Below are 27,584 nucleotides of genomic sequence, written 5' to 3' on the forward strand. Positions count from 1 at the left end.
GTACTATGGGGAAAAAAACCTCTTTGGATTAAGAGGAACAAAAAGCACTTACAGCTTTGTGTGGGCATGTTTGTTTTTTCTATACTTAGGCTCAAGTCTTTCTTCTGCCACAAAACATTCTCCAAAGGTCAGAGCAGGAGCAAAAATGATTGTGTAGATGCAGCCTTGATTTGCATATTCTCATTTTGCATTTGGCTACACCAACATTTAAAGTCAACCTGCCATTCATGTCACAGGACATATTTTGAAAGGGTAGATCCTCTAAGTAACTGCAGTTTCCTCCTGTATTTTAGCTCTCAACTACCAATTCAAGTTATTGCAAATGCTCTGCTTAAAATACATTAGATTCTGCTTCTATGATAGACGATTTAAGCTTCAGTCCCATGCTAAGAAATCCAAACTGGCATTTTCAATGGTTATGTGGAGACAAGGAAGAAAGGGGGAGAAAGATTCATTAACAAAATTTGATCTTTTCAAAAGATACATACATAATGGATGAAAACTGAATTGGAATAACTCATTCCCTCAAGATGTGACTAATACAATATGACATGGATATTATTGACTACTATATGCAACTATACATAAATACGGCAATCCTTTCACCAAAACTTCTACTTGGATTATTTAAGGTTGCTGCAGCAAACATTTTAACTTACAGAGTGAGAGAATGTTACAGCATGGTTCCTGCAATGGATGGTACACTCTCATTAGCAGGCAATGCACAGAAAAACACACTTAATTCTAAGTTAAAGTACTTTGATCAGGATGGATTACAGGTTTGTATAGAATAAATGATCGCTAAAATTAGAACTCGTAAATTAATTTTTGTCTGAACCTAAATCTCTCACACTAAAATGGCAATGCACATCTAATCCACAAATATATAAAAATATGAAAATGTCTCAGCACAAGAAAGACGAATAACCATTCTACAGAAAACCAGAACTTGCAAGTATGTGGAATTAGTAACTCCTCCCTAACAATCCTGGGTTTTTGCACAGTATCATATAACTAAATAGAAGATCCAGGGGCAGAAGCTTTGTGAGGAGACTGAGAGCACAATATTAAAAGGCAGGTTTACTATCTGGGCACTTGGCCAAGAAGTTGCATATTCCCAGCCTTGGACAGCAGGGAGAGCAGAGCCACTGCTCCAGAGTAATAGGATTACAGCTCAGAGATAACTAGTAGCCTTTCATCTTCAGATGACCAATATGAAGTTTCAGCCTTGGTTGGGAGGGGCTGTTTCAGTTTCTTACTGTCAGTAAATGTTTCCTTCCCAGCTGTGCAGCTCCTCTCCTGCAATGCAGCTTTAAAAAATTAAACACTATTTTACAACTGAAAAAAAACTAAGTACGTCCTTCGCCTATTGTTCAGCCAACCAGAAGCAAAGCTGAGATATGAGACAGAAAATTGTTCATCACCCTTCTTCCTGATGCTCGATCTCTTGTGAGATGTTATATAACCCCATGTTCTGCAAGCAGCAAAACAAATCAATTAAGAAGCTTTTCCTTTCTGACTCATTCTTCTTAACAAAACTGTAGTCATAATCATAGACCATCAAAGTTGTCAAAAAGTGAAAAATACGCCCATCCCTATTCAACAAAAGATGTTTTCCCACATAAAAAGCTCCACTTTTGTATAAACTTGGGATTGTCAGATCTAGTTCCATATAAACTTTCTGATGGTGCCTGAGTAATCAGTACCGAAAAACTGTCCTTGTACAATGCAAAGGCAAGAGCTGTTTCTCTGAGCTGTCCCAAAGCAGTGATCTCAGTCTTCCTTAAACATATGAATCAAGGAAGAAAAATTGCTGTATTTTAGATTTTAACAGCTTTATTAAATAAAAATGTAAGAAGCAGCGTGGCCTACTGGAACAACTACACTGGACTTTGTTTTGTATTAGTACTATATTTAATATTGTCCTGTGCATTTTAAAACTAAAAAGCCCTGCAAGATGGACCAGCATCAAGTGTTCAGACTTATTTTCAAAACCATGGAAAGGTGTTCTTCATTAGTGAATTTTATAAAAAAAAATCTACCTTGACTAGTCAGATAAAAGAAAGCATTAATTCTAACATCAAACATTGAAAAATGTAATCAAAAATACCAGTTTGAATTCAAGAGCAAATAGAATCTTTTGCAATATTAAACCACATTAAATTTTAACAATAAATCACAAGTTCAGCCAATGAAGAAGATGGCAATCTTCACAGATTTCTGGCAATTAAGACGAGCCAGTCATTTTGAAGAAGCTATGTTATGTTGCACCAGTCTTCACCGCATAATGTTTGAAAATGTAATAAAATGAAAAAAAAAAAAGATAGAGTTTCAATTTTTTGTTTAATTATAGATATGGTTTGCTCCAGGAATTAAAAACCAGCTAACTTCAGTGATACATGCTAAAACTTGTCAAAATGACTGTTGTGTGACTACAGAACACTTACTCAAAAGGATAGTATCTCCCAAAGAAGATATAGCTGATCAGCCAAAATTTTCCCTGCCTGCGCAACGTATCATAGTTACCTACTATACAGTTTCTTCTACTTAAAAAGAAGTTAATTAAATTCAGTTTCCCTGTTTAATGCCAGGGAAAAAAACCCCCCTGAAACAGAAGTGCAGATAAAAGTGCCTCTATTTCCTACAAGCAAATGCTGTTCCTTACAAAGTGGACGCCAGGGTTCAACCCCGACTGCTGAAGCATCTTTCTGATCCTGTGGTCTGGTGCTGCCTTTGTGGCTATGCTCGTTTTGGAGCTGTTTCCATGACAACTTCACTCTTTTAACATTATCCTTGTACTTCGTACTCATTGTGGTTCTTCTGCTTCCTCCACAGTTGGTTTCTGAGGATTCCACAAGTTATTTCTGGGAGGGGTATGGAATATAATTTTAATGTTTAACCTCATGTTTCCCTTTAAGCATTCTTGTTAATTCTGTGGTATTTTGTACACTAGCTAAGCAGAGCTCCCATCCTGATTCATGCATTGTGTCACTGAAATCAGAAAGAATATTTATATGCATATTTGAAAAGTACCTGCACTGAACTGGCAAATATGGGCAAAATAACAGAAACAGTCCTGTAGAGGAAACTTAACAGAAGAGATTATATCAGACTCCAACATAATTTTTATTTAAGCAAATACATTTTAAAAAACAGAATAAAAAATAAGAAAAAAACTGCTAAACACTGGCAAGAAAAATTTCCAAAATATTCTTTGCTGTTTTATATAAAGACCACATTCTTATTTTCCCTTCTCTTGCTGCATAATGATTTTCATAAAAGCAATAGGGAAAACCAGCTGACAATATTGGTAAACATTTGTAACTAAGGCATTAGGTGGCAGAGTGTAAGTGCAAAGGACTGGTATTTTTTTCCTAAATTCTGTTATAATAACTGTCCATACTACTTGTGAAAGCACCATTAAAATACACAATTCTGCACTGCAACCAACTCCTAAACTCAAGAAGGGGGAGGTGTGACAAATTAAGATTTATCCCTGCAGTGCTAAGCTGCTTTGCCAGTATCTTTCATCTGCAGAGGACACTAACAGTTGCTGGCAGAGGTTTCCTCAGTTTTATCCAGCATCAGATAATATCAGCCCCAAACTAACTTTCAACTTCCCAGAAAGGATAGTAACCCAGTCTATCTTCATCTTTGATTACAAACATCCTACAGTTATTTTTTCAGTCTTCTGTCATTAGGAAAAAACCAACATAATGCTTAATGCTTACTAATTTTAGTGACTACAGCTTAAAATTCAGTCTTTATTCCAGCAATAAACACACCTTTATTCCAAATGACATAAATTAATGCTTCCAAGAAACAATATGATCAAGAAATAGACTTTAATCAAACCACAATTTCTAACTTTAGCTGTTCACTAGAATTTTTAAGATAAACAACAGGTCAGAGTTGAAGCTGTGTACAGAGTGCTGCTTCTTTCAGAAAATTATCCCCGTGCCAGGTTGAGCTGAGAATTTTATTACTTGCTTATGATAATTTTATGATTCGCTTGAACACAGAACTTGAGAAACCTCTGATTCCTTTACCTGGCAGGATTCTGTTATAATCTTATTTCTAGTCGTTTAACATCTGTAACAAGCTTTAGTTTACTTGAGCTCAGAGAGCCAACGTTACTCCTGCTAACCTCTTCTCCCAGGGAGACACTTGAAGCTGTAAAAGCCAACTCTGGAGCTTTCTGCAAACAGATGCACCACTGAGTCTTTCAGCTCCATGTAGCACACAGTCACTTTGTTTACTCACACTTTACAGACTACTGTACATTCACAGATGTACATGTATCAACCTAGAATACTCTTTTTTTTTTAAATAAAGAGGCGAGGTCAACCCACAGTTCCTCCTTATCCTGTTCCTCAGAGTTAAGTTACAAAACAAGACCAGGATCTGCTCTGCCCAGAGCCTTTAGCCAGATCAGATGGAAGATGGTTACAGCTGTTTGCTGACCCAGCACAGCTATTCATTATAGCAAAACAACAAACAGAACAGTGCATCTGACTTGAGCATAGAAAATTCTGTCCTTCCTAACTGGATATGAGCAAGTCAACAAAATAATAAATAAAGAAAAATGACAATTTCTTTGGACTTTAAGAACCCTTCAATAAAGGCCTTCTGACATGTTACTAAGGAAACTACATAGTCATAGAAATGCAATGTGACACAGTAATTAAGTTAAAAAAACTTGCTGTCAGAAAAGTAAAGAATATTATCAAAAGTTCTACATTTCATGGAGCAGAAGAAAGGCATTTAAAGACCTGCACTAAGACTATTTTATGTATTTATTGCAGAAGATGATGGGCTATAACAGATGTAACTTAACTGTTTAAGCGTAAACATCTTACTAGCTCAAAAATATGGGCAATTTGAGAAAAGGTTCTGCATAATTTGATACTGCAATGTGAGCCATATTCAAATCTTGCAATAAGCACAGCTAAATAGCCAGAGGGGAAAGATTAAATTAAACAAAATGAAGTATTATCACCCCGTTTCGTTCTTTGTCCTTCTAAAATGAACAATAAATACAGTATAGTTCATATATTTTAAGGGAAAAATATAAACTACGTAGGCAGTCTAAGATTCAGCATTTTACAAAAAGATACAGTTGTAGCAGAGGGAAAGGAAATGTGACTACATCAATACCACATTAAAATTGGCAACAGTTCTTGCAAAACTATCAAAGCACATATTCTGTTGCTCCATACATGCTCTAGTCTGCTAAGATGAAACTTCTGCTATTTCTGAAGGAACAAAAGACAGAAGTAGAGCAGCTTCAGACAGTTTTAATTACAAAAGCTGTACATCATCATTTCTCACTTTTAAGTAAAATTGTTACAGAAACTAATTCATATTTTCTTTATGGTATTAACATATTTTAAAAAGAACATAAAATTCAGAATTCGTAAAGGAAGTCATTGCTTCCTTATGTGCATATCTTTAAAACAATCTAACAGAAACAAACCGCAAAGACAGCAGCAACAACAAAGAAATCAATATAGTTAAGCCAGTATCATTCAGCACCCTTTTAACCAGTTATTTTCAAGTCAGTCCTACAATTAACTTTATTAATTACAAAATGCACTCTGCTGGTGTAGGCTGTTTAATGCCTGTACAGTCTGTGACTTGCCAGTAGTTTTCTTGTGCCTTAAGTCATGACCCTAAAGCTCCGTACAACCCCACAAACACAAAACGAAATCTCCGACGTGCAAGTTCAAAAGGTGCCTCACAGAATTTACAATGACCTGGATATCTTTGTGCTGCAAGTGTGACATCTCAGGAGATGAGGAAGAGTCATCTGAATACACATTTAGTATTCCTTGACAATTGGCTTGACAATTCAAGTACCACAAAAACAGATCTTGGGTTCTGTACTTCATTCATATTCAGCACAGTAGTAAAACACTTGCTTCTGATGTTGCCTACCAGATTAACTGTTTGGCTTGTTTTAATTGTTAAATTTGAACAACTAACCAATTATGAAAACCAACTACTTTGAGAAACTATATGAAAGCAAATCCTATTACTTATCAGCACATTTCAAAAGAAGTTTTAATTTAAAAGCATACTGATGATGGTCTTTTTCAAATTCTGATGTTTAATGCATTGGCTGTTTGACATTTTACTGATTAATGTAATTCATACAGAACTTACCTAGAATGCTACTGATAAACACAAATGGCCATGGGAATAATTGCATTATTTGATAAAATTATTAAAAACAAATCCAGATAAACCCTTCAACTCTTTGAAGAGCTTGATGCACAAAATATTCAAAGGAAAAACAGTTGCTTTACTCAGATATTTGCAACCATCGAACTTGTGAGCTTCTATCACTAAAAGATTTTCATGCAACATTGGAACACTGTTCTTCCCCTGACAGAACTGTTGAGTGTCATGATAACACTAAGCAGTTAAATACACAAGATGTTCAGGAGGAAGTTCTGTTCTTGCCTCCTAACAGTGTGGAAATGTTACTTTGAATGGAATTATGAAAGGTTTATTTTGCCCATGTACCCAAGAAGTGATGTTGCATGGCTCTTAAGGGGAGGTTCTCATCAAGAGAAAACTACTTCATCTCGTTCTTCTACTCCTCCCTCTCTCGAGTTTATTTCTTTTTTGATTTATTATTAGATTCAAGGCTTTTTGAAGCAGAGGACTATCTTTTGTTGTGTATTTGTACAGTGAGAGGGAATGCAGAATTCCATTCCTTTTGGAAAATTATCAATGCCATTTCTTGCTTCAAAACACTCTGTTCACTCTGAAATTCAATCCAGTTTCTGTACTTTCCTCATACAAGGCAGATTTAGTGCCAAATAAGAAGTCCTATAAAATTTTCATTCTTTTCTGGCAGTTATGTAGCACACCTAAAGTAGAAAAGAGAATCACCACCTAAAATAAAATTGGGAACAGAGGCTTTTAGTAAATTTCCAGTTAAAAATATGTCTACATAACACAATTATCCTAGCACCGATGTCAGTGATGCAGAGGGACAGAACTACTGCCTGATAACACCAACAGCAGCATTTAGCAAAACTACCATTTTCTAACAGCAAGTGGCTCATGCAACAGGAGTAATTGGATTTTTTATTTTGTCCTGAGAAAAACTATTCACCTGACATACCTTAACAACCTCAGAATATCAACATGCCACCCTGGTGCTTCCCTTTTATCGCTATTTAAGCCAATGCTGACACTGTCCCCTCAATTTTCCCCTACATTAGCAGTGTCGCTTGTCTGGCCCTCTCGTGAGCTGGTCCGGGTAGCCAAGAAGATTACATGTACAATCAGCTTTTGTGTGGCTTAGTTCCTTGAACCAGATCAACATGAGGTTGGCAAGAACCAAGCTTGTCACAAGGAAGGAGGTGGGAATGAGAGTACACTGCCAGAATTTTCACTGCATTGACTCGCATCTTCAGAAACTGTTGTGGAAAACAGTCACAGTAAAGACCCCAACACTCATAATTCCAAAGCCACTTCTGTACTTACTAAAGTTGTTAAAATGCACCACTTTGAGAAGATGTGTTGTTGACTTCCTCTTATTATCACAGTTCCATACTGTTTTAGTGCTTTTCAGAGATTCGAAAGAACCTTCTTCATATTGCACTGGCTCAAAGGTGAGGTGCCAAAATAGCATCAATAAATATTGAAACAGGAGAGGTAACAAGTCAGTAGACTAGTTCATTTTTGTATTTCTCTTTTAAATGCTAGGGGCAGGTATGGGCTTTGAGTTTGTTTTTATTTAAGGGTAACAGGCAAAATCGACAACTTATTGGGTTATTAAGCTGATCAGAACATCTATGTTTGCTACCAAGACACAGCTTAAAATTCCTATTACAGCCAAAAGCAAAGTCGACGTTTTCAGGTACATCAGCTATGCCAGTCAGTAGGAAACACTTGACACTACTCTTGTTTAAACAGGGTTTTTAAAGCTTTCAGACTTGCCACCATGGAGAGAGGAAAAATAGCAGACAGGTTACTCATAAACTAAGTTAGTACATCTCCACTACTAGCCAAAACTAGTTGGAAAGGGTGAAAGAGTAAAAAAGCTTGGCTTAACTAGAGTACCCATTTCACCACATCATTGGGATGATTTGCTTTGAGGATAATCCCCATACAAACCCTTCTGACCATATTTCCCAGTGATGGTCACAGTTCACCGTGTAATGGAGCTGCACAGACCCATGTTCTGACCCATGACTATCCAGCAACGAAAAACAGAACAGTTTGCCTGAACAGTGAACTGAAAGATTTGTGGCATCCACAGAAGCTGAGCAAGTAAGAGAGTGAGAGGGACAATTAAAATTATTAAAGGGTCAAGCAGCTGTCTTATAAAAAGCAGACTAAAAAGGTTGGGCCTCTTCAATTAAAACAGGAAAAGCTGAAGGTGGGGCAGGAACATGACTGAACTTTACAAAATAAAAAAAAAGGCAGCATATGAATTGAATAAATCCTGATTGAGACAATGGCTGTGAAAGAGAAGAGAGTTTACTGCAACATTCTAATTTTTGCTGAAGCAGTCAATTAACATTTCTCCATTAAGGTTTCACTGCCTTTTGATTACAAAAGTATTATCTCTTTTCTTGGTAAAATACTGCTTAGAAATACAAGTGAAAAGTCATCTTCCATAAAGTGAAATGTAGACGTGTTAGAGAAAAGCTTTGGGTTTACAGCATAAATCTGTTTCTAGACAACCATTACCAACAAGATAAAGAAAGAATAAAACCCAACACAAAAAGTCTTGCCAAGATATTATGTTATCATTAACAAAGTTACAGTAACTTCCCTCAGAACACTGTTTCTGAATCATGGCTATGACTAAACATTTCTAGAGAAAAAAAAGCCAGTTCCTTAAAGTCCTCCTGAAACAAAAAAATCTCAGATCTAAAATGTTATTCACAAAGATATGAAGAAAGTAAAGGGACAGTCTTCTCCCAGCTCATTATGAAGTTAGATGGATTAAAATATGATTCTGCCTTAGGATGGGGATTCATCACTGCTTCCATACCAAGTAAACCAATTCTGATGTAGACACAACTTCAGTTCTAGAGCAATGGTTCCCCCAAAAAACTTCACTCTGTTCACCCACTCATTTTGAAGAACTGTATTAATGCAACCTCAGAACAATTCTTTCTGAAAATAATAAAGTTTATTTACTTATCATGGCCTCCTTCAGTTTCAGATTTTCTGAAAAAAACAAGAGACTAATTTTCAAGACTGACACTCTGTGGTAACAGTCATTTAGTCTTCCATAGTAAGGACAGATTTAGCACATTTTAAACGCTAATCAATAAATTGATTTGGCTATTTTTCACTTCTTCATATTCTTCTCCATAGAAAATTAAGTAAAATTTAAAAATCATATCATAGAATAGAATTGTTCAGGTAATCAGAACATTCTTAAAGCTACATTTTGTGTGGAACTTGATTCCAGCATGAATCTATGCATGAGCAATTTCTTGCTCTAGGCTACAGGTAATTACCTAAATAGAAAATGGCTCAAAAATATAAACATAGCAACGTAAAGGGGAAATACTTTGTGTCTTTTTCTTAGATTCCAGATCACCATTCATGCTTAGCTACTTTACATTAATCTCTCTCTCTATACACATGCAATCCCACAGAATACTGAAAACCAGTCTTAATCCAAAAGAGTAAAAATACCCAAGGAAAATCTACAACTTTAATATTGTTACTTGCTTTTACATACATTTAGAATTCCTTCAAGAAGTTTTATGTCTTCCTAAAAATCAAATACAGTAGTTTAAGTAGGTGAATTAAATATACAAACAATCTTACATTACTGTTTTGTTGTGGTTATTTTTTGCTTGAGGTAAATCTTCTGCTGCATGTATTTTGGTTGGCTTATATCATGAATATGGAGCATATTCAACACAAAATTTGAAATGCCAGTGGAAAATTAACATTTACAGTAAAGCCTTAATTTTTTTTAGAAGTATGAATTCCATTACAGAGTAGTTTGAGGTAGGCTACTAGCTTTTATTGAACGTAACTTAGCCAATTTTTATTGCCTGACATTGTACAAACATATTCCGCAAGTACTGGGTCTTCTTTCTCTCTAAAAAAATTCTTTCCTATTTGTGAGTGGAAAAAATGTGTTCCCACATGACATATTTGAGACATATCTGACAGTTCAAATTTCTTTCAAGCATTCCATACTGTAATCATGTTATAAAGTCATTAAAAATAAATTAGAGGGGGTGAAAATATGTATTTTATACGGTTGTGGAGAAAAATTATAAAACATCATTCTTTTTTTAATCTGTACTATTAATTCAATCTGCTTTCTGCACTATTAATTCAGTCTGCTCTGTTTTCTAACTGTCAATTTCATGGTTTTTCCATCACTAAACATTGAAAACTGGAACAATCCAAACAGTATCAAAAGAAAAGATAGCACAAGCATTGTATTTGAGTAATGTGGTTGCTACTGTAAAATAAGACAATAGGCAAATGAGGTGAGACACTATGAATGTCAACTCTGTGTATAATCTGAATATAATTAAAGCTTATTGGGGGAGCACAAAGAAACAAAGACCAAAAAAATACTTATAAATGACACTTCAGCCACCAGAGTCTCGAGGAATGTATTTAAGATCTCAAATCAGAGGATTTAATTACAGGTTCCTCTTTTGCACAGACGCAACTGTCATTGAAGGAGAATGATGTTTACAATCTTATGAGATTCTCAAAACGTGGGTCATGGCCCATGAAACATGGAATTCATAACTGCATTCAATTTAAACAAAAGGCATAAAGAAAAAAAAGAAAAATACCAAACCAGGGATTGGGATTGTGGCATTTGCAAATACAAACCCAACAAATTATTTCTTCAATATTGTTTATGAGGTGGTCAAAACTGGAATTTGTCTCTCCACCAAAAGAAACTTTTGAACTACTGCTCTGCAACAACAGCATGTATTACTACTTGGAGGATTGTAGTACTGTAGGACTACTTCCCTGCCAAAGATTAAACTCAAAAGGTTTAACCACATTGCCTTCAAAACCTTAAAAAAAACCAAATAAACAAAACAACAGAACCCACAAAAGAACAACAAAACAAAATAGTGCCTTGAGATTTTTTGTTAGCTCCTATATCAGAATTATTTAATTAAATAGACTGCATGTGACTTCAGATATGAAGAATTATTCCACCAAGTCAGAACAGCTTAAAGAAGCTTCACTCTGACGTCTATTTGACACTAAACAGTCACATTTAGCTTATGCCTGAAATCCAAATTTATACTCTCCAGACAAGAAAGCACAGTCCAAATAAAAAATATGATCAGATGACATGAAAAAACCAAAAGGGAACTTTCATAAATATAAATAAAATCAAATAATGATTTCCTATTTACTTAGAGATTTAAACAATTTATGTAACTATGTTCACACCTTGGAAAAGATGACTGCCTTACCAAGGACTGATCATAAGCATTCTATATTTATCCTCCACAAACTTGTCTGCAGTTTTAATTCCAAATGCAACAGACAGACAATACATTACTCATAAGTTAAGTATTGTGATGTTGATTTTAAGCCAAGTGATGTAAATATGTCCAAAAAGTGAGACATATATGTTATGCTTCTTTCCAATATTTCCTTGCTACAGACAAAAAGGAAAGGAGATACTGCCTTCTACAAGTAGCCATTTAAATGAAGAAATTTATCTCCATTTATAATTTACAGATGATTTTCTTGCACTACAGTTTCCTCAGAAAACGTAGTTGGAGTGACAATAAGTGTAAAGAGCTCTGCAAAGCTTTACTCTTGACACATTTCCCAGGGTTTAAAACAGTGATACTGCCTTTTCCTTATCTGGTATCTTCTAATCAGGCTAAAACTGCAAGAGTGTGAAAATAAAGATAACATTGTAGAGCAACTTACCAAGTTGACCAGCAAGATTAAAATCGTTTGTCTTCTATGAACTGTCATGCATCTTTTTTCACCAAGACAATACACAGCAGCCCTAAAGTATGCAGGCTACTGTTACAAAGCTCGCTGTTCTCAGCAAACTTTAGGTAAAGTTTTAGTTCATTTTACTTGGACTAAATATTTAAAATTTAATATTATCACCTTATACATTATTCTCTTGAGAGTAAATCGACTCTCATATCTCCTCTATCTACTAATGCCTGTACGGCTAAACAAAGCAACATGGCACTTAAGTGAATATTATTAATTCGGATCTCCTGAGGGCAACTGCTCCAGTTTAATGAGAGGTCAACTTATATAGTCAATTATGAATGAAAAATAGATTACAAGAAAACATATTTAGTATAGCAAACAATTTTAATCAAAATTGCCAATAGTTCTGCACTATTGATTCATTCTTATGTATTGAAATTCAATTTAGGACATTATCACTTTCTGTTTCTTTTCAGGTCTAGGATCATAGCAGAGTCACACATGAAACTTCCAGTTCATGAAACACAGTCTTTGGCTGGCAATTTTCAAACATGAATTTATCTTCCAACTAGTACCAAACATACAGGACTTCAGAAAAACTCAAGCAACATCTTTCACCGGGAACTGTATCATTTATACAGGAATGTTTGCCAAGCTCCAACAGCTCTAACAAATTCTTCTGAAGAATTAGTGGAACTAATGACACCACACAAGTCAAAAGATAAAGAGTAGAAAAAACCCAGCCTATCTGTGCTCCAAGCTTAGATATTAAGTAAGTGGTCAAAATCTATTTCTGTGAGTCTTTAAGTTACAAATGTAAAGGCTATTCAGCCTAGGAAGCAGCATGATATATTACTTCAGTCAGGTAACTTCAAGTTGCAATATCCAACTGCAGGAATTTAGAACAATGTACTGTAAGGCCAGAGAAACTAGAAAATATAAATTCTCCCTGCTCGGTCCTTATTTTGTTTTCAGGTCAGACTAATTAATGCATTTTCTATGATTAGAAAATAAGCTGTGATGTTAGTGATATGCAAAAAAGTACTTCTAAGTAGCCACAGTACTTCTAAGTCAGTTCACATTTTAACATTAAAAGGAGTTAAGAACACATAATCATTAAATTATATAATTGGTCCAGTCTTATTAAATCAGTACTTTAAAATTCTATGTGTTTCTACCTTCTGTAGAAGACATTAAGGCAAAAACAAGCTACCCTGTAAAGTTATATAGGTACATTACAGATAAGATTGTTTCAAATATAGATACAAATGCTTAACCTAAATGAAGCACCATCATTAGATTACTGGACTTTAAGTAACAGTGTACCAGAAGTCCACTGTCACCAGCCAGAGATGAGTTTGTATTGGCCACTACTGCCAATATAAATATATATGAATGCTTAATGTAGTTATAATTTCTCAACAGATAATGAATTAGGGTAATGATGTTGACCATGATTATGGTTATCAGCATCCACAACATTTCTTCTCTGAACCTAAAGAGAAAACAGAACAGATTTTTTAACCAAGCACCAGTTTGTTGCTCAGAGTTGGAAAACTTGTCCTAGTAGCTTCACATGAAATACAAATATTTCATTTTCCAAATTCCTATGAGGATATTATATACACAATGCTTCCAACATTTTAGATTTGGGGTAATAAATAGGCAAAATATTCCAATTCAAACAAAGAAGCATGAATGAAACTCAAAACCCGACAAGTCCAAAGGATTCTCCAATAATAATTTGTCACTTTCTATTAAAATATATATACACATACCATATAAATATATACACCCCCTGTATTATATATGGTATACTGCCACATATATTCTACCTCTGTTCCCATAGAAGACTTCAAATTAATATATTTGTAGAGATGGTATTCATAATAATCATAATGATGGCCAAAAGTCTGTTAATTTCTTGGAGTATCCTCTAGTAAAGGGCTCAGAGATGACACCAACTAAACATTGGGAAAATGTGCTCTATATCAGTGTACCATGTTCTTACTATCAAAAAGGCTGGCAAATGTTACTGAAATGTAGTCCCAGCCCTTTACTTAATTCAGAAGATTTACTTAGGAAGATATTTGCATTTTCATTAATTGTGTGCATCTGTATGATAAAGAGTCTCCATCAGTAACTTTAGCAAGGATGAGCCACAGTTCAAGTCAGGCATTTTAAAAGTGTGTTTTCACATCATCTGGACATGAACTTCTGAGAATTCAGAAAGCAGCTTAAAGCTGATGAGAGTTGTTAACACTTACAGTGATTTACCTTAAGGCAATGTTTACAGTGTGCACAGAACTGATACTGGACACAATAGGTAACTATAACACACAATACAGCTACATGATATAATAACTATTTCTAAAGCAAACTCATTACAATCACAGTAAGAGCCGAAGTTTTTTGAGGACACTTAACCTGATCAAATCAAGAGCAGTTTCAAACTGATACATCTTTTGGTTTGTTTTTTTAAGATAGTAGTTTGTGTCTAGCTGCCAAACTTCAAAGTTGAAATCAGACTCCAATGCTAATACTACGCTTCTTCAGTGTCTGTCAGAACTCTAGCAATCCATTCAGTAATTCTAAATAATTCATGAAAGGCAAATAAAAGATTGGAAAAAATTCCATCAGCAACCTCGAAATTCTCTTTACAAGGGCCATCACCTGACATTGAAGTACTGCAAGGGTCTATAAATTGAAAAAGGACAGAAAACTACACCATTATTCATTAGCCAAGAGCAAAAAGAAAAGTCTAAAGTGGCCTCTTTGAAGAGGCTGAAAAGGGCCAGAATGAAAAGTCCTATACAGTCATAAACCTTTGCCATCAGTAGTCTGCAATTACAGAGCTTCTCTGATCACTGGAGACTTGCAGCAGCAGTTGAAACACTCAGAGTATTTCTAAACATTACTTAGAAGTTAGTGAATATAAATGTATGAATTGACAGAACTCAAAAAGCCTTGGAAGGCTAGAACAAACAGCTTCAAAGGAAATAAGCTCTTCTAGCAATTTGGCTAAAGTATTAAAAAAATAAGCAAGATCCTTGTAGTTGATTGGGAAGAAGGGGAATGAATCCCAAGTTTTCAATACCCTTAAGACTTCTGTACAGAAAACTAATTATCACTAGACAGCATTTTAAGTAATAATTTTAAAATTTAAAATAAATTAATCAGTGAGGCTTTCCAGTACTGTCAATCATTTCAGAGTTGCTTTTGAACTTTTATTTAAATATTTGATATTTTATCCAGAAGATCAGTTACACAACTAAACCAAATACTCCTCTAAAGGAAATCATAGCATGTAACCAATCTAACCTACTTTTTATTAGAAATCCAAAGTATACACAGCCTTATTTATCTGGCAACTGCCTTTCAACAAATATCTGCCAAAACCCTGTCACATGTAGATCCTAGGATCTTAAACAAAGGCAAATGTAGTTTTGGCAAATGTAACTGACACTAGGATAGTGGGGGATTTTTTTGGAAATAAAACAAACAAAAAACCCCAACCGCCCACACTTGCATTATCTAAAGACAAAGTCTTCACTCACTTGAGAGCTTTGTTCCAGCTTATAGCCTTGAATTCAAAATTTGAGAAGGAATTGAATGGCTATTCCTGCAGTTTCTCATTTGATGTGTATATCCACGAAAGAACAATCTAACACACCTTTGCTTTACAGTTGCTTGCCAAGCACACTCAGATGTAGGAATACAAGCACAATCAGTACCTGTGTGTAATCTTCCTTCTCAAACTAGATGAAAACAAAATAAATGTTGCTGAACTCATGCAGTAAGAGACTCTTTTTTAAAAGGGAATTTTTTTCCAGGAATAGTAGTACCTGTTAATTCTCACAAGTGCTATGTTCAACAACTTTACCCGTGTAAACGCATGGGCAATTCTGACTACTACAATTTTTAAAATAGGGTTTAATTTTGAAAAATCCAATTTCAACAGTTAACTCTGTTTTCGATTTGGATGTGATTTTTCACTTTGAGTCTTATTTCTGGCTGTGAAATAACATTCTCCTGTTTGTGTACAAAGTACACTGAAATGCAAAATTTACAGCTGCCTTGCTCAGACACCTCCCTCTACTACTATTGCTAATACAGACATGCCTACAAATAAACATAGGAAGAGGTTTGAGGATAGGAGGGGAAATGCACGTGGGGGAGGAGAACACATTTAGTATTGTATCTCCGAGGCATATATTCACAAAATGGGAATCAAAACTCCACTATGAAGCTCAAAGAGAAACTTTAGTACTCTGCAAATGCCATTAGAGACGTTATGTTTTTATAGCCAGCAAGTTTTATTATAGAGTAACTTCAGACATATTCCCAGTCATTTTAATTTAAAAAAAATCTCTAATCTTCCAAAGACATGAGAACCACCATCTAGACTATGTAATACACCAACATCTAAATAAACTAGATGCTCCTAAAATAGAACATTGACACGAATTCTTTGGGTGAAATGACCCCACCTAACATTCTGAACTGACTGTGGCACTTCTACTCAAATTTACAAACAGGTGACACCACAGTACAGTAGAATTTCTACCCAAAATAGCACATGTCTCATGAGTATCCAGATTTCATAAACTCTCAAATGCAGTACTCTAAATATAAACGTTTCTTGACGAAATTAGCTCTCAGAAACACTGTAAATGCTATTCTTTCTCATGTTATTTTTTCCTAGTCTCAAGAACCGGCTTCAGTCTCAATTCATGTCAATTCCCAATTCTGTCGTGCTTATCCCTCCATGATGTTTTTCCACACTATCCCTAAGTCAAAGGCGGAGCATTAACGACCTTTTAGAAGGAGGCAAAGTAGCTGAAGATTTGCCTGAAAGCTACAGTCTTGTCAAACACTGGCAGGGTTGTATCTATGTCATTGTACTCCACTTGGCTTGATAAAGTCTAGGTAAGCATCCTTCAAAACACTACTTGTATTAGTACACTTTAAGATTTAAAGAGCAAACAATGGAGACAAGTTAGGAGATCAACACAGGAATTCTGCCACACAGTGAAAGCCAAGATAACACAACTATTTAATTCAACTCCACATGGAGCAAGATGGGGGAATGCCCGATACAGCGACAAGAGCTTGGCTCTATACACTATGCACGAGGCACAGGAGTCAATTTTACTGGCTTCCTTCCATACAGAAACTTAGGAAAAAAAACCCAAACATGCACCTAAGAAAATACAGTAAGGTTAGAAGCCATACTGTGCACGAGTCCCAAAAAAACCCCAAAATACAGGGGAAGCAAACGATTCAGCAGCTGACAGGGTGGAGCAGAAGGCGGGACAATGACCTAATAGGTCTTTTCTATCTTTAGTTTCGCGAGGCTCAGTGGACAAGCGGCGCCGGGATGCCCCGCTCTGCCTCCGCCGCTCCCGGGGGGGGCACCGGGCGTTCTCCGCCCCAAGTTGTCCCGAACTCGCCGCTCCCAGCAGGTATCCCGAGGTGCCGGGGCTGGCAGACAGGGAGCCCGAGGCAGCGCCGAAAGGCAGCACCACTGCTCCGAGTCATTTCCCAGCTATGAGCCACACCAGGGACCCGCGCCGCCCGCCCTTACCTTGAACACTTTACCGAAAGCACCATCTCCCAGCTCCCCGATGATTTCCCAGAACTCCTCAGGGTTCAAATCCCTCTTGACGTGCTCGTATTGTTTCTTCTTCTTCTCGCCGCCCAGCTTGAAGATCTTGCGAAAGTTGAAGAAGGACATTTTGGCTCCGGCCGGGGGACGGGGCGGGCGGCGCTGCCCCCTGGTCCCGCCGGGACCTCCCGGGCCGGGCGGCGCTGCCGGGAGCGACCCCCGCGCCCAGACCTGAGTCCTGGAGCCGCTCGGGAAGCGCCGTCACCGCCGGGCGCTGCGGGCAGACAACACCCCGCGGTGCCCCGGCGGGGCCGGCGCGGGGCTCGGTGCTCCTCTCCCGGGCGGGATCGGCGCTCCTACTCGGCCGGGCCGGGCACCATCACGGCAACAAGTGCCGGGCTCCCTCCTCGGGACGGGCGGCGGTGGAGCCCGGGGACGGGGGGGAGGGAGCGGTCACGTCCCGCCTCGCAGGACGGGGCGGATGTACGGAGGGGAGGGCGCTGCTTCCCTGCCGACTCGCGGCCGGTTGTTCCTCACGGAGCGGCGTCCCCGGGGGCGGCGACAGCGGGAGGGAAACGACGCTGTTCGCTGCCGGCCTGTCTCTCCCGCGCTCTCGCGGCGCGGGGCCCGGGCGGCTCCGCTTCCTGCGGGGCGGCACCGGCGGCGCCTCCGCCCCCTCCGCCCCCCCCCCCCCCCGCCCGGCGCCTGCGCGCGCCCCCGTTCCCGCGCGCCCGGAACCGCCTCGCGCCCCTCCCGCCGCTCCGCGCCCGCTCTGACACGGCCACCGCCGGCGCACGCGCGACGGCGCGCGACCCCTATTCCCCCCCCCCCCACCGGCGTGCTCCGGCGCGTGCGCACGCGCCGCACCGGCAGCACGCGCACACCACCCCGCCAACGGTTCGTCTCCGGCAAAGGCGGAGGGAGGGGGTGGGGCTTTCCCTGACCACGTGACGCAGCTGTGGCGGCGCCAGCCAATAGGAACGCGCGGAGGCTTCCGGCGGGTAAGTCGGTGTCGGGCACAAGATGGAGGGGGCGCCCCCTCAGCCCCCCCGTGGCCCTCAGGGCAGAGGGGTGGTGCTGGGGCGAGGGCGAGCACTTGTCCCTCCCTCCCTTCCACCCTCTTGTTTTTGCTTGTGGGAGAGGGAAGTCGCTTTTCCCCGGGTTCCTCCTGACAGCGCTGGCAGAGCCCCCCCAGCATCGCACCTGAAGGGGCTGTGAAACCCCCCATAAAGAGGTGTGCCAGGAGCGCTGCGATGGCAGGTGGTGCTTCCTGGGGTTTTGAGCTTTGACGTGGCTCTCAGAGGAAGGTGTTGACAGCAAAAACGCCACGTTGGAAGACTTTATTTTGTTTGTGGGCCGGTGCTGTTCCTAGACCTGCTCCTGGCTTGTCACGGCATTCGGTCATAGCCGGGTGTGATGTTCATGTGCTGCGCGTTTGGTATCTTTGGTATCTTATTTAATCACTGGGACGGGCTTGAATTTCCTTATCTCACAACCTTCTCTTCCCACAAGTGATTCCTTCATCACCCTGAAGTACGGTTGTATTTTAATAGTTGTGTGTATGCCACCAAGTGTGTGGTGTTTCTTCACTTGGAAGCACGGGGCGTTCCCGTTGCCTGGATAAAGGGCAATTAGCAGGAATGGAGAAAGGTTTGGGCTGTGACAGGCAGCAGTCGATCCAGCAGTTGAGGCGATGCTGAGAGACCTGAGAAGGATCTGATAATGAGACAAACACCCAGGGAAAATCGTGTAATGCCTTGTCCTCGTCTGAACCTGAGTGCCTGTAGTTGCCATTAATTTAAGCTGCATGATGAGCTTCTGAAGATCCAGCCTCTGGTGTGTATCACTCCTCAGGCCATTTTATTAGCATGACAATAGTTTGCTATCTATGAAGGATAGTCCATGTGTAAACTTAATAATAATGAGGCATTGAGATGCACCCATGCTGGGGTTCATATTGCAGCCTTTATAACCTCCTTGAAAGAATCAGTTCTTAGGAGTAGAAAGTCCTGGGCTGAGTCAAGAAAGGGATTTCAGCAAAGGAGTTTTCTAATAGTACAGATTTTTGCAGTAATGAATATTAGAAGATTCAGAAGGAACAAAGGGCATAGAAATAGCCTGGACTTGAACTTTGCCTTGTAGGTTAGCAATGTTTGGTTTTTAGCTGAAACCTGCTGGGGCAGAAGCCTTTTAAGAATATGTTGGTGGTGTATGTTGAGTAATAAGTGGTGCTAATAGTATTTATAATGTACTGGAACACCCTGTGCCAGGCACTGTCCTGCCCCAGAACACAGGGATGGCCCCTGACACCAAGAGTTTATGAATCAAACAACAGTGTTGTGTCATGAGTCCATTTCTTTAAACTGTATAAAGACAGTTTCAAGGGTAATACCACCCCGTGAACAGAGAGCCCTTCAAGTGCTCTTGCTAACCTTATTTGTTGTAATAATCAACATTTGTTTTTCAAAAGTTATATTGGGCTTTGTGGTTCCTTTGTACTGACAGCTTGGCTACAGAATGTAAAACTGTTGAGGAGGATGCTAAAGCCAAAACTGTTTATTTTTTTGAGGGCAATAACAAGAAACAACTGCAATCCAAACTTTTGTTTTCTCTTCTGTGATCTGGCTGGCTGGCTCCACCTATTAACTTAATTTGCAAGTTTCACGGAGATAGTTTGGGTTAAATACAATAATAAAGAGTGATTGATAATATTTCTTCAGTGTTACCAGCAGCAATTTAGCTTCTGAAACCTAAATTTTTAAAGTTCAATTTCTTTTTCTCTATATAATCTCTTTTTTTGCCCTTTCAGGGGGGATGATAACTTTGTTTTGGATGTTAAAATACAGTGATGGCTTTAATGATAATTTTCATTAGTATTTTTAATTGAATATTTTGTTTTTATCTTTCTTTCTCTTGGATAAAAAGTCCTTTGGGACTAATTTCCGTAGGTTTATTTAAACTGACTGATCGATAGAGGATGCGGGAAAAAAAGGAATCCAAAGCCATTGCATTAATTTCTTGTCTTTAGGTAGGATTATCTTTTCTTCAGCCTCAGGGTTTGTATCATGGGGCTGCAGGGTGTGTGTGTGTATGGGTAAATGTCAGAGTTTGTAATAACTGGAAATAAATGCAAAACTAAAAGAAAATTTCGTAAGCCATATGTGAACAAGTGTAGCTGAGCTGGCAGCTTTGGGATGGGATAGCAGGGCCTGGTTCTTTCTCAGCTCTATCGGTAAATGAATGTTGGACTGTCAGTAGTTCACACATAACATCTCTACAATGTGTCATTTTGCTGTGAACTTGTGTGTGATAAGAGTTTCACTCAGAGCAGAACAAAGACAATAGTGTCATCCTGCCAATGACTAAATGTTAGTAGGTACTGCAAATGTCTTGCTTTAGACTTTTATAAAGAAAGTCTTCCCGTTCCAGGGAGCTTTTAATTCATATAACATTAAAAATATAAGAAGAAAGGCTGGCACGAGAAAGGAGCAATTAATCTAGCGATAAAGTTTTGCTTTTAACTTTTTTTTTCTCTGCTTACACTTTAACAATTCAGAATAAAACCAGTATATCTGAAACTGAGAACTGTGGCTCAGTCTCGTTTTTTCCCTTATTCTTTCATTCTGGAGTTACAGCTTGCCACTCAATCCTAAAAATAAACTCTGTGAGGTGAAGGTTAAGTGCTAGTAGCAAATCCTTCCCAATTTGCTTTGACTTCCTGGTATGGAGGAGGCTGTATGAAGCCTGGGTTTTTGTGTGTGTGGTTTTTTTGTTCCTGGTAGCAGGAGTTTTTAGCAACTGTAAATGTTTCCAGATGGTAAGGATAAAAAGGTAAAAGTGAGTTATATTAAAATTTTTCCTTCAGAAATTTAAAGCAGTGCTTTTTGGAAATTCAGTGCTTCCTTTAAATGTCGCCGGAAGATGTTACAGTGAAGATGTTAAGGAACTATCTTAGTTGTGCATCAAATATATCAGCTTAAGAATAGCTGTAACACTTTAGGGCAATCTTTTTCATCTCTTTGTGATTTAGAGGTCTCCTTTATACTTTCTGCTGTTTAATATCACCATCCTTTCCCATTGCCTAAATCACACTTGCCACTGTTCCTAACTCCCTGTTTGAGTTCCACTTCTGTTTCATTTAAACTGTTCCAGTTTCTCTTAATTGAAAGTAAACACTTCAGAAATTTAATTTGAAATGTGTTCTTCACAGCATATATTGCCCTTTCACTGCAGACCTGCATCCTGTCTTCAGTTCTTTCAAAATATTTAATGGTATATTTTTGTATTGTCTTGACTTTCTGTCCATCCGTGCTTTCACTGATCTCCAGCCTTCTTTCTGATGATTGAGTTCATTGAACTGCTGTAAGGTCACAGATGGCTTGTTCGTGGTTAAATCTGAAGTGTAATTCTTATTTTATCCGTCTTAATCTGTCTGTCACCTTTGGCACTCAACACTGGCCTTTCTGTTTTCTTTAATTGATGTATGCCGTGTTTTTATTGGTATTTTCTAGTTATGTGGTGGCATTTTCTCATAGGCTCTACCATTTCTCTTCTGATCTGTTCCCAAAGTTAAAGTTTGTGCTGTATTGGATCATTTCAGTTCTAAGCACCACTGCAACTTCTAGATCTCTCTAGTTAACTACTACCTTCCTTTTTAACCTCCTTTTTGCATCCTTGGTTTTGCCAAGACCCCACGTATGCAGCCTCTGTATCTGAAGTTATTTCCAGATGCTGCCTTGCTTCCCTCTGAATCTGACTTCTTTTTCCTGGGATTTCAGGATTTTATGGAATTAAGGTCTGATACTTTGCCTTGTACCACCACAGCATTAGTAACTTTCCTCATTCCTTCTGGCTTTATGAGAAAGTTTTGGTGACTCTCCCATACCTGACCTTTATCTCCCTTCTCTCATTCATCATGAGTCATTTTTCCTTTCCATATTCTGAATGTGTTGGTTTCTCATAGGAGTACCTCAATTCAGTGGATTTGAAATACCGGTGTTTTCAGTCGCTTTCAACCTTGTATATTAACCTTAAAAATACTATTTTTCTTCCGTCTATGATATTTCCATCCTCTTTGTATACATGGCAAATTTTTGACTTTTTGTCTTTTTTCTGTGACCCCTCTGCACTTTCTGTTACATACCTGACTCCTATGTCCTAATGTCCTAATTTATGGTGGTAAGTATAGAGGAGCTAGTAGTATCATCAATTAATAAACCGTGTTTATGACAAGGTGAAGAAGGAAATACAAAAGAGGGCTGAAAGATATTTTTATTTCTCTGTGATTTAAGAGGTTGGCCTCTGGCTATGTGTTTTCCTTTGAGGAGCATCAACTTGTTATCCATTTTCTGGAAGCCTTGAGAGGGGAAGCTGTTGTGTATGGAATCATTAAGGTTGGAAAAGACTTTTGGGATCATAGAGTCCAACCTTGGACCGAGCACCCACCATGTCAATTAAACCACAGCACTCTTAAGTGCCACAGTCAGTCATTTCTTGAACACCTCCATGGATGGTGACTCTACCACCTCCCTGGGCAGCCTATTCCAAGGCTTAACCCCCCCTTCAGTGGAAAAATTCTTCATGATGTCCAACCTGAACTTTCCCTGGTGCAGCTTAAGGCTGTGTCCTCTTGTCCATGAGAAAAGGCCAACCCTCACCTCTCTACAACCTCCTTTCAGGTAGTTGTAGAGAGTGTTAAGGCCTCCCTTGAGCCCCCTTTTCTCCAGACTAAACACCCTCAACTCCCTCAGCCACTCTGTGTACGACTTATTGTCTAGACCCTTCACCTGGTCCATTGTGCTTCTCTGGACTTGCTCCAGCACCTCAGTATCCTTGGAGTGAGGTGCCCAAAACTGAACACAGCACTTGAGGCGTGGCCTCAACAGTACAGGGGAATGATCACTTTTTCTTGTTTTTAATGCATTACTGGAGGACCGGTTAATCTAAGAATTGCCATAGAAACATGTGGCATTTGGAAGCTTCAACATCTAAAGGTATTACTTGATGTTTGCAGTAAAAAAAAAGAAGTTAAAGTGTTTAGGAATAGGATTGATCTAATTTTGGCTTCAGAAAAATCTGTGTATTTATTCTAAATTGGCCGTGCTTTTTCAGTAGTCAGTGGGGAAATGTAACTTCAGAGGGCAATTCACCTTTCCCCACTTTAGATTCTTATCTTTATCACAGTATTTAACTGTGTGAGGTGAGTTGTCCTAGAAATGTGTGATGAGAGTTCTTCTTCCTACCTATGGAGATACCACTGCCAACAGAACTCTTGGAGTGCATTTCTCTTCATGTCAGGCAACACCTCTGGGAATGATGACAGAACAAACATAAAAGTTGCCAAATTACCTGAATGTTTCCAAGTAAACCTGTGATATTTTATTGAATAAGCTTTATCTTAAATTAAATGGCAGAAGAAAAAGCGATATTATAAATATTGAAATCTTGAATAAGGATCAGATATTTCAACAAATAGTACAAGAATATTTCTTGGAAACATAGTGGGTCAAAGGCATTCAAGCTTTAATATGTTAACTTCTTTGAACTTATTGCAAAAAGAAATATGTTTTTTCGTATTGCTTCTAGTTGATCTACAAGAAAATCACCTTCAAGACTGATATTCAGAAACAGTCATATATCATAGGAGGGGAGTGAGAAGCAAACCTCAGACTCAATGGAAGGTGTCAACTACTCGAAACTAACACGGCTGATTGTCTTCATTGATTACCTGACTAATGCAACTAAAGATTTCACATCCTTATATAAAATTTTTCAGGAAGGTTGGACTCGTTTTAGGTTGTACTTATTTTAAAAACTCCTTTATAGGAATTTTCAGTTAATATTAAAATACTGAGCTGCACTGGTGGATAGTTGCATTTTTTTAATACAGTGATTAGTGTAATAGAAGTCCTCTCAGTGTTCTGATGACTGTAACAATCTTCCACAGGACCACGCAGGAGTAAGTCTATCTAGAATACTCATTTCTTTTAAAATAATATCCTTTAAAATAAAAATACTAGTTATAATGCTGTATTCTTTCTAACCATTTAAAGCATTCAAGATCATATTTAATTTAAAAAAATTTATTTGATCAAAACTGTACGTGAACACGAGGCAAAGTACTTCAAACTTGCAGAGCCCCCTCCATCTGATGGATATTAGAAGCTTTAGTTAAGTCACATGAAAGCATGTATTACAAATGCTTCACCATGTTTGTCTTTCCTCCAGATGGTAATTAGACCTTTTCCTCTTGCATAGCAGTCACGAGCTGATTTGCTCTTTTTGTTTGTGGCTTTCAAATTTGCATTAGTTCACATAGCAGCTAGGATTAGAAATTTATTAAGGGATAAAGATAGCTTTGCATCTCTGTATTGCTCTCAGTCAATACTGGCACAAAAAATGTCTGAACAAAAAACCCACATGTATTGCTGCTTTTCTTTCTGCAAATCCTGAATTTCTTCCTCTGTTTCCCAGGAGCATTTTTTTTCCAGAAGGGACTTTGTGTTCTCTTGTGATCTTGATCGGCTCTGTAATCTTGGGACCAAATAACTTGTACTGTAATATGAAAACGACTTATTTTTTAATCTGTTTTTTAATATGGCTGGCCAGCCAGCCAACAGACCCAGTCCTGGTTATGTGGTGAGTGTAAGGAAGTTTATTATGCCTTCTACAAATACTATTAAAAATACACTATACTGAAAACAAGGAACATTTCGCCCCCCCCAGCACACAATAAAGGACAAAAGATAGCACTAAAGACTATTGATTCTTTAGTAATATCCCAAAGAGAAACACTGCAGTGGTATAATACTGGAGATGTGTCTACTAGCAAAAAGGGGAATTAACATATAGAATGTGAGATACCAACTGTTTATTAATGCAAAGCTAGACTTTAAAATATTAAGTGATTTTACTGAAAAATCCAGCATGGTTTTTCATTGAATAATGTTATTTTTATACTACAACCATTTTTATAAGTTTGTGTGTGTGTAGTGTTCTTCTCTTTTTACCTAGATTTTATTAGGCTATTCTGCGATTCTCATTTTTGAGTCAAAAGAATAGTTGATTATGTGTTGTAAAGTAGAATTTAGTTTTATGTAGGATCTCATCTTGGTACAGTAGCAGTGAGTGGAGATGTAATAATATGTCAATTGTTAAGGCAAACAGCAGCTATTGTGTGTTCAACAATAGTATGTGCAAACTTTGGGCACTAACGCTTGCTTATGACAAAATGGAGCATTGTGGTGTGATGCACTTTTTGTCTCAAGTACCCTGAAATGTTTATTTTTTTGACAGAAGAGACCTTCAATAGCTAATCCACAAAATTATGTTTTATAGTACGCCATGCAAAATTTATAGATTAAGCCAAAAAAGCCCATTACATTAAGTGGACTGAATTGTAGCAGGAAATAAAATTACCTATTTGAAAAATAATTTCTGTGGCTTCTGACTGAGCTATAATGTATTTTTCTGGATACAGTATACAGGAGTGACTTAGTTTCAGAGTATGAGGTAGGGAGTGGCATCTATTCAAATTCAAATGCAGTTGAGGAGACACTGAAATTGATTTATAAAAGACTGTTGGGTTTTTTACATACCAAGAAGTCGGAAATAGTAATGACTTTATCGTGTTAGCAGTGACAGTAATTCATGGAAGAACTTAGAGCCACAGTTGTCAGTGAGGTATTTTCTTTCAAGAGTCTTAATAGTGTTGTGTCCATTTAGTGTCTTTTGATTGGATTTGGATAAAATTTTTAAAGGTGAGCAAAAATCATTCCTAGCAAACAAGCCTGGCTGCCTCTGCTCCATAAGGAGAAAAGCTACTGAGGAGACACTCATGTTGCAGGACAGGTATTCTAGAGCAGTTTTGGGTTGTTCTGTATCAGTCCTATACCACCTCTCAGTGATGAGATTTGGACAGACCTCAGAGAGTGCATTGGTAAGATATTCATTATTTCAGAACATCGTCAAAGAAGTACAAAAATTTTTGACCCAAAAGTTAGTAAAGGACAATTTCTGGATTTTTAGTAGGTCCTGATAGTTTAGCAGATGAAGATAAGGGATTGTAAGCCAGCTTTCCTTAGCTGAGAAGAACCTACTCTTCAGATTATTCACAGAATGCAGTGTAAAGGACTGTGCAGAACAATTTGCCTTAAGGAATAAGAAATATCTATACACCTTTGGCATTTCTAGAATTTTTGGTTTAGAGCCCAGATCAAAACAACCTGGGTGTGACTAAGAAATCCTATGTTTGATTTCAGGTATAAAAGTTCAATCCTCAGAAAGAAGGCACAGTTGCAAAAGAAATTCAGAGAATAGCAGCCTGGGAATTGTATCATTTTTGATACAAAACCCCCACCCTTTTGATACTTTTCCTAGATGTTGGCTCAGAAGACCTGTGTGAGGAGCATTAGAAAAGCATAATGAAAGCTTTGTTCTTATGTGGGATGATAGTTCAAACTTCCCCAAGTAAAAGAGTACTGTAATAATATATAGTCTCAATGCTTTTTTTTTTTTGCTTTGGTTTTTCCTTGCTATCATTCATTTTGCACAGATTTGACTTTTAGGATGTCTAAACATTTTTCTACAAGAACAGCCTTCAGACAGGAAGCATTACAAGCCTTTATTTGGAGGTGGGAAAAAAAATTTGTGCAATACCATAAAAACCCAAAGAGCAAATGTAGCTGGTCTAGAATCAAAGATCAGTGTCAAGCTAATTGTATTAATTTTTCTAAGAGGAGTAACTGTTATGTCTCGATCTTCCAAAAGGGATCCAAATGAGAAATCTCAGTCTTTAGTTATGCTTACAAAATGTATGACGGTCCTAGTTTCATTTGAGATTTCAAAATTATTCTAATTCTAATTACTTTGTATATACCAACAATAGTGCTATTTGACACCATGTTTCAAGCACAGTCTCACAGTGTTCTGATGGAGTTAAAAGGTTCACTTGCATAGCAAAGAAAAATGCAAATTGATTTCAGAAGATTAAGCGGGTTTTTCATAATCTAATGCTTTGGTATGTGCCAGGAATATT

The 27,584-nt window shown here is 38.1% G+C and overlaps 2 protein-coding genes across 5 annotated transcripts in view; one reads left to right on the top strand and one right to left on the bottom strand.

Moving 5' to 3' along the window:
* The window catches only part of SLK (STE20 like kinase), a 47,410-nt gene extending 29,237 nt beyond the window's left edge, over window positions 1-18,173 (bottom strand). For 2 of the 3 annotated variants that reach the window (XM_027692124.1, XM_027692123.1), the window contains exon 1: window positions 17,528-18,164. In XM_027692124.1, the coding sequence (XP_027547925.1) occupies window positions 17,528-17,677 (150 nt within the window). In that variant the 5' untranslated portion in view covers window positions 17,678-18,164. Of the gene's footprint in view, window positions 1-17,527 lie in introns of all 3 variants that reach the window. The other variant, XM_027692125.1, reaches the window with a different exon arrangement.
* Window positions 18,174-18,440: 267 nt separating this feature from the next.
* STN1 (STN1, CST complex subunit) overlaps window positions 18,441-27,584 on the top strand; it is a 43,511-nt gene continuing 34,367 nt past the window's right edge. The window contains exon 1 of one of the 2 annotated variants that reach the window (XM_027692261.1): window positions 18,441-18,549. The gene's annotated coding sequence lies outside the window, so the exon portion shown is untranslated. Of the gene's footprint in view, window positions 18,550-27,127; window positions 27,181-27,584 lie in introns of those variants that run through there. The other variant, XM_027692262.1, reaches the window with a different exon arrangement.

This window comes from Neopelma chrysocephalum, unplaced genomic scaffold (assembly GCF_003984885.1).
Source record: "Neopelma chrysocephalum unplaced genomic scaffold, ASM398488v2 Primary Assembly neopelma1_85, whole genome shotgun sequence".
In the NCBI taxonomy this organism is placed as follows: Eukaryota; Metazoa; Chordata; class Aves; order Passeriformes; family Pipridae; genus Neopelma; species Neopelma chrysocephalum.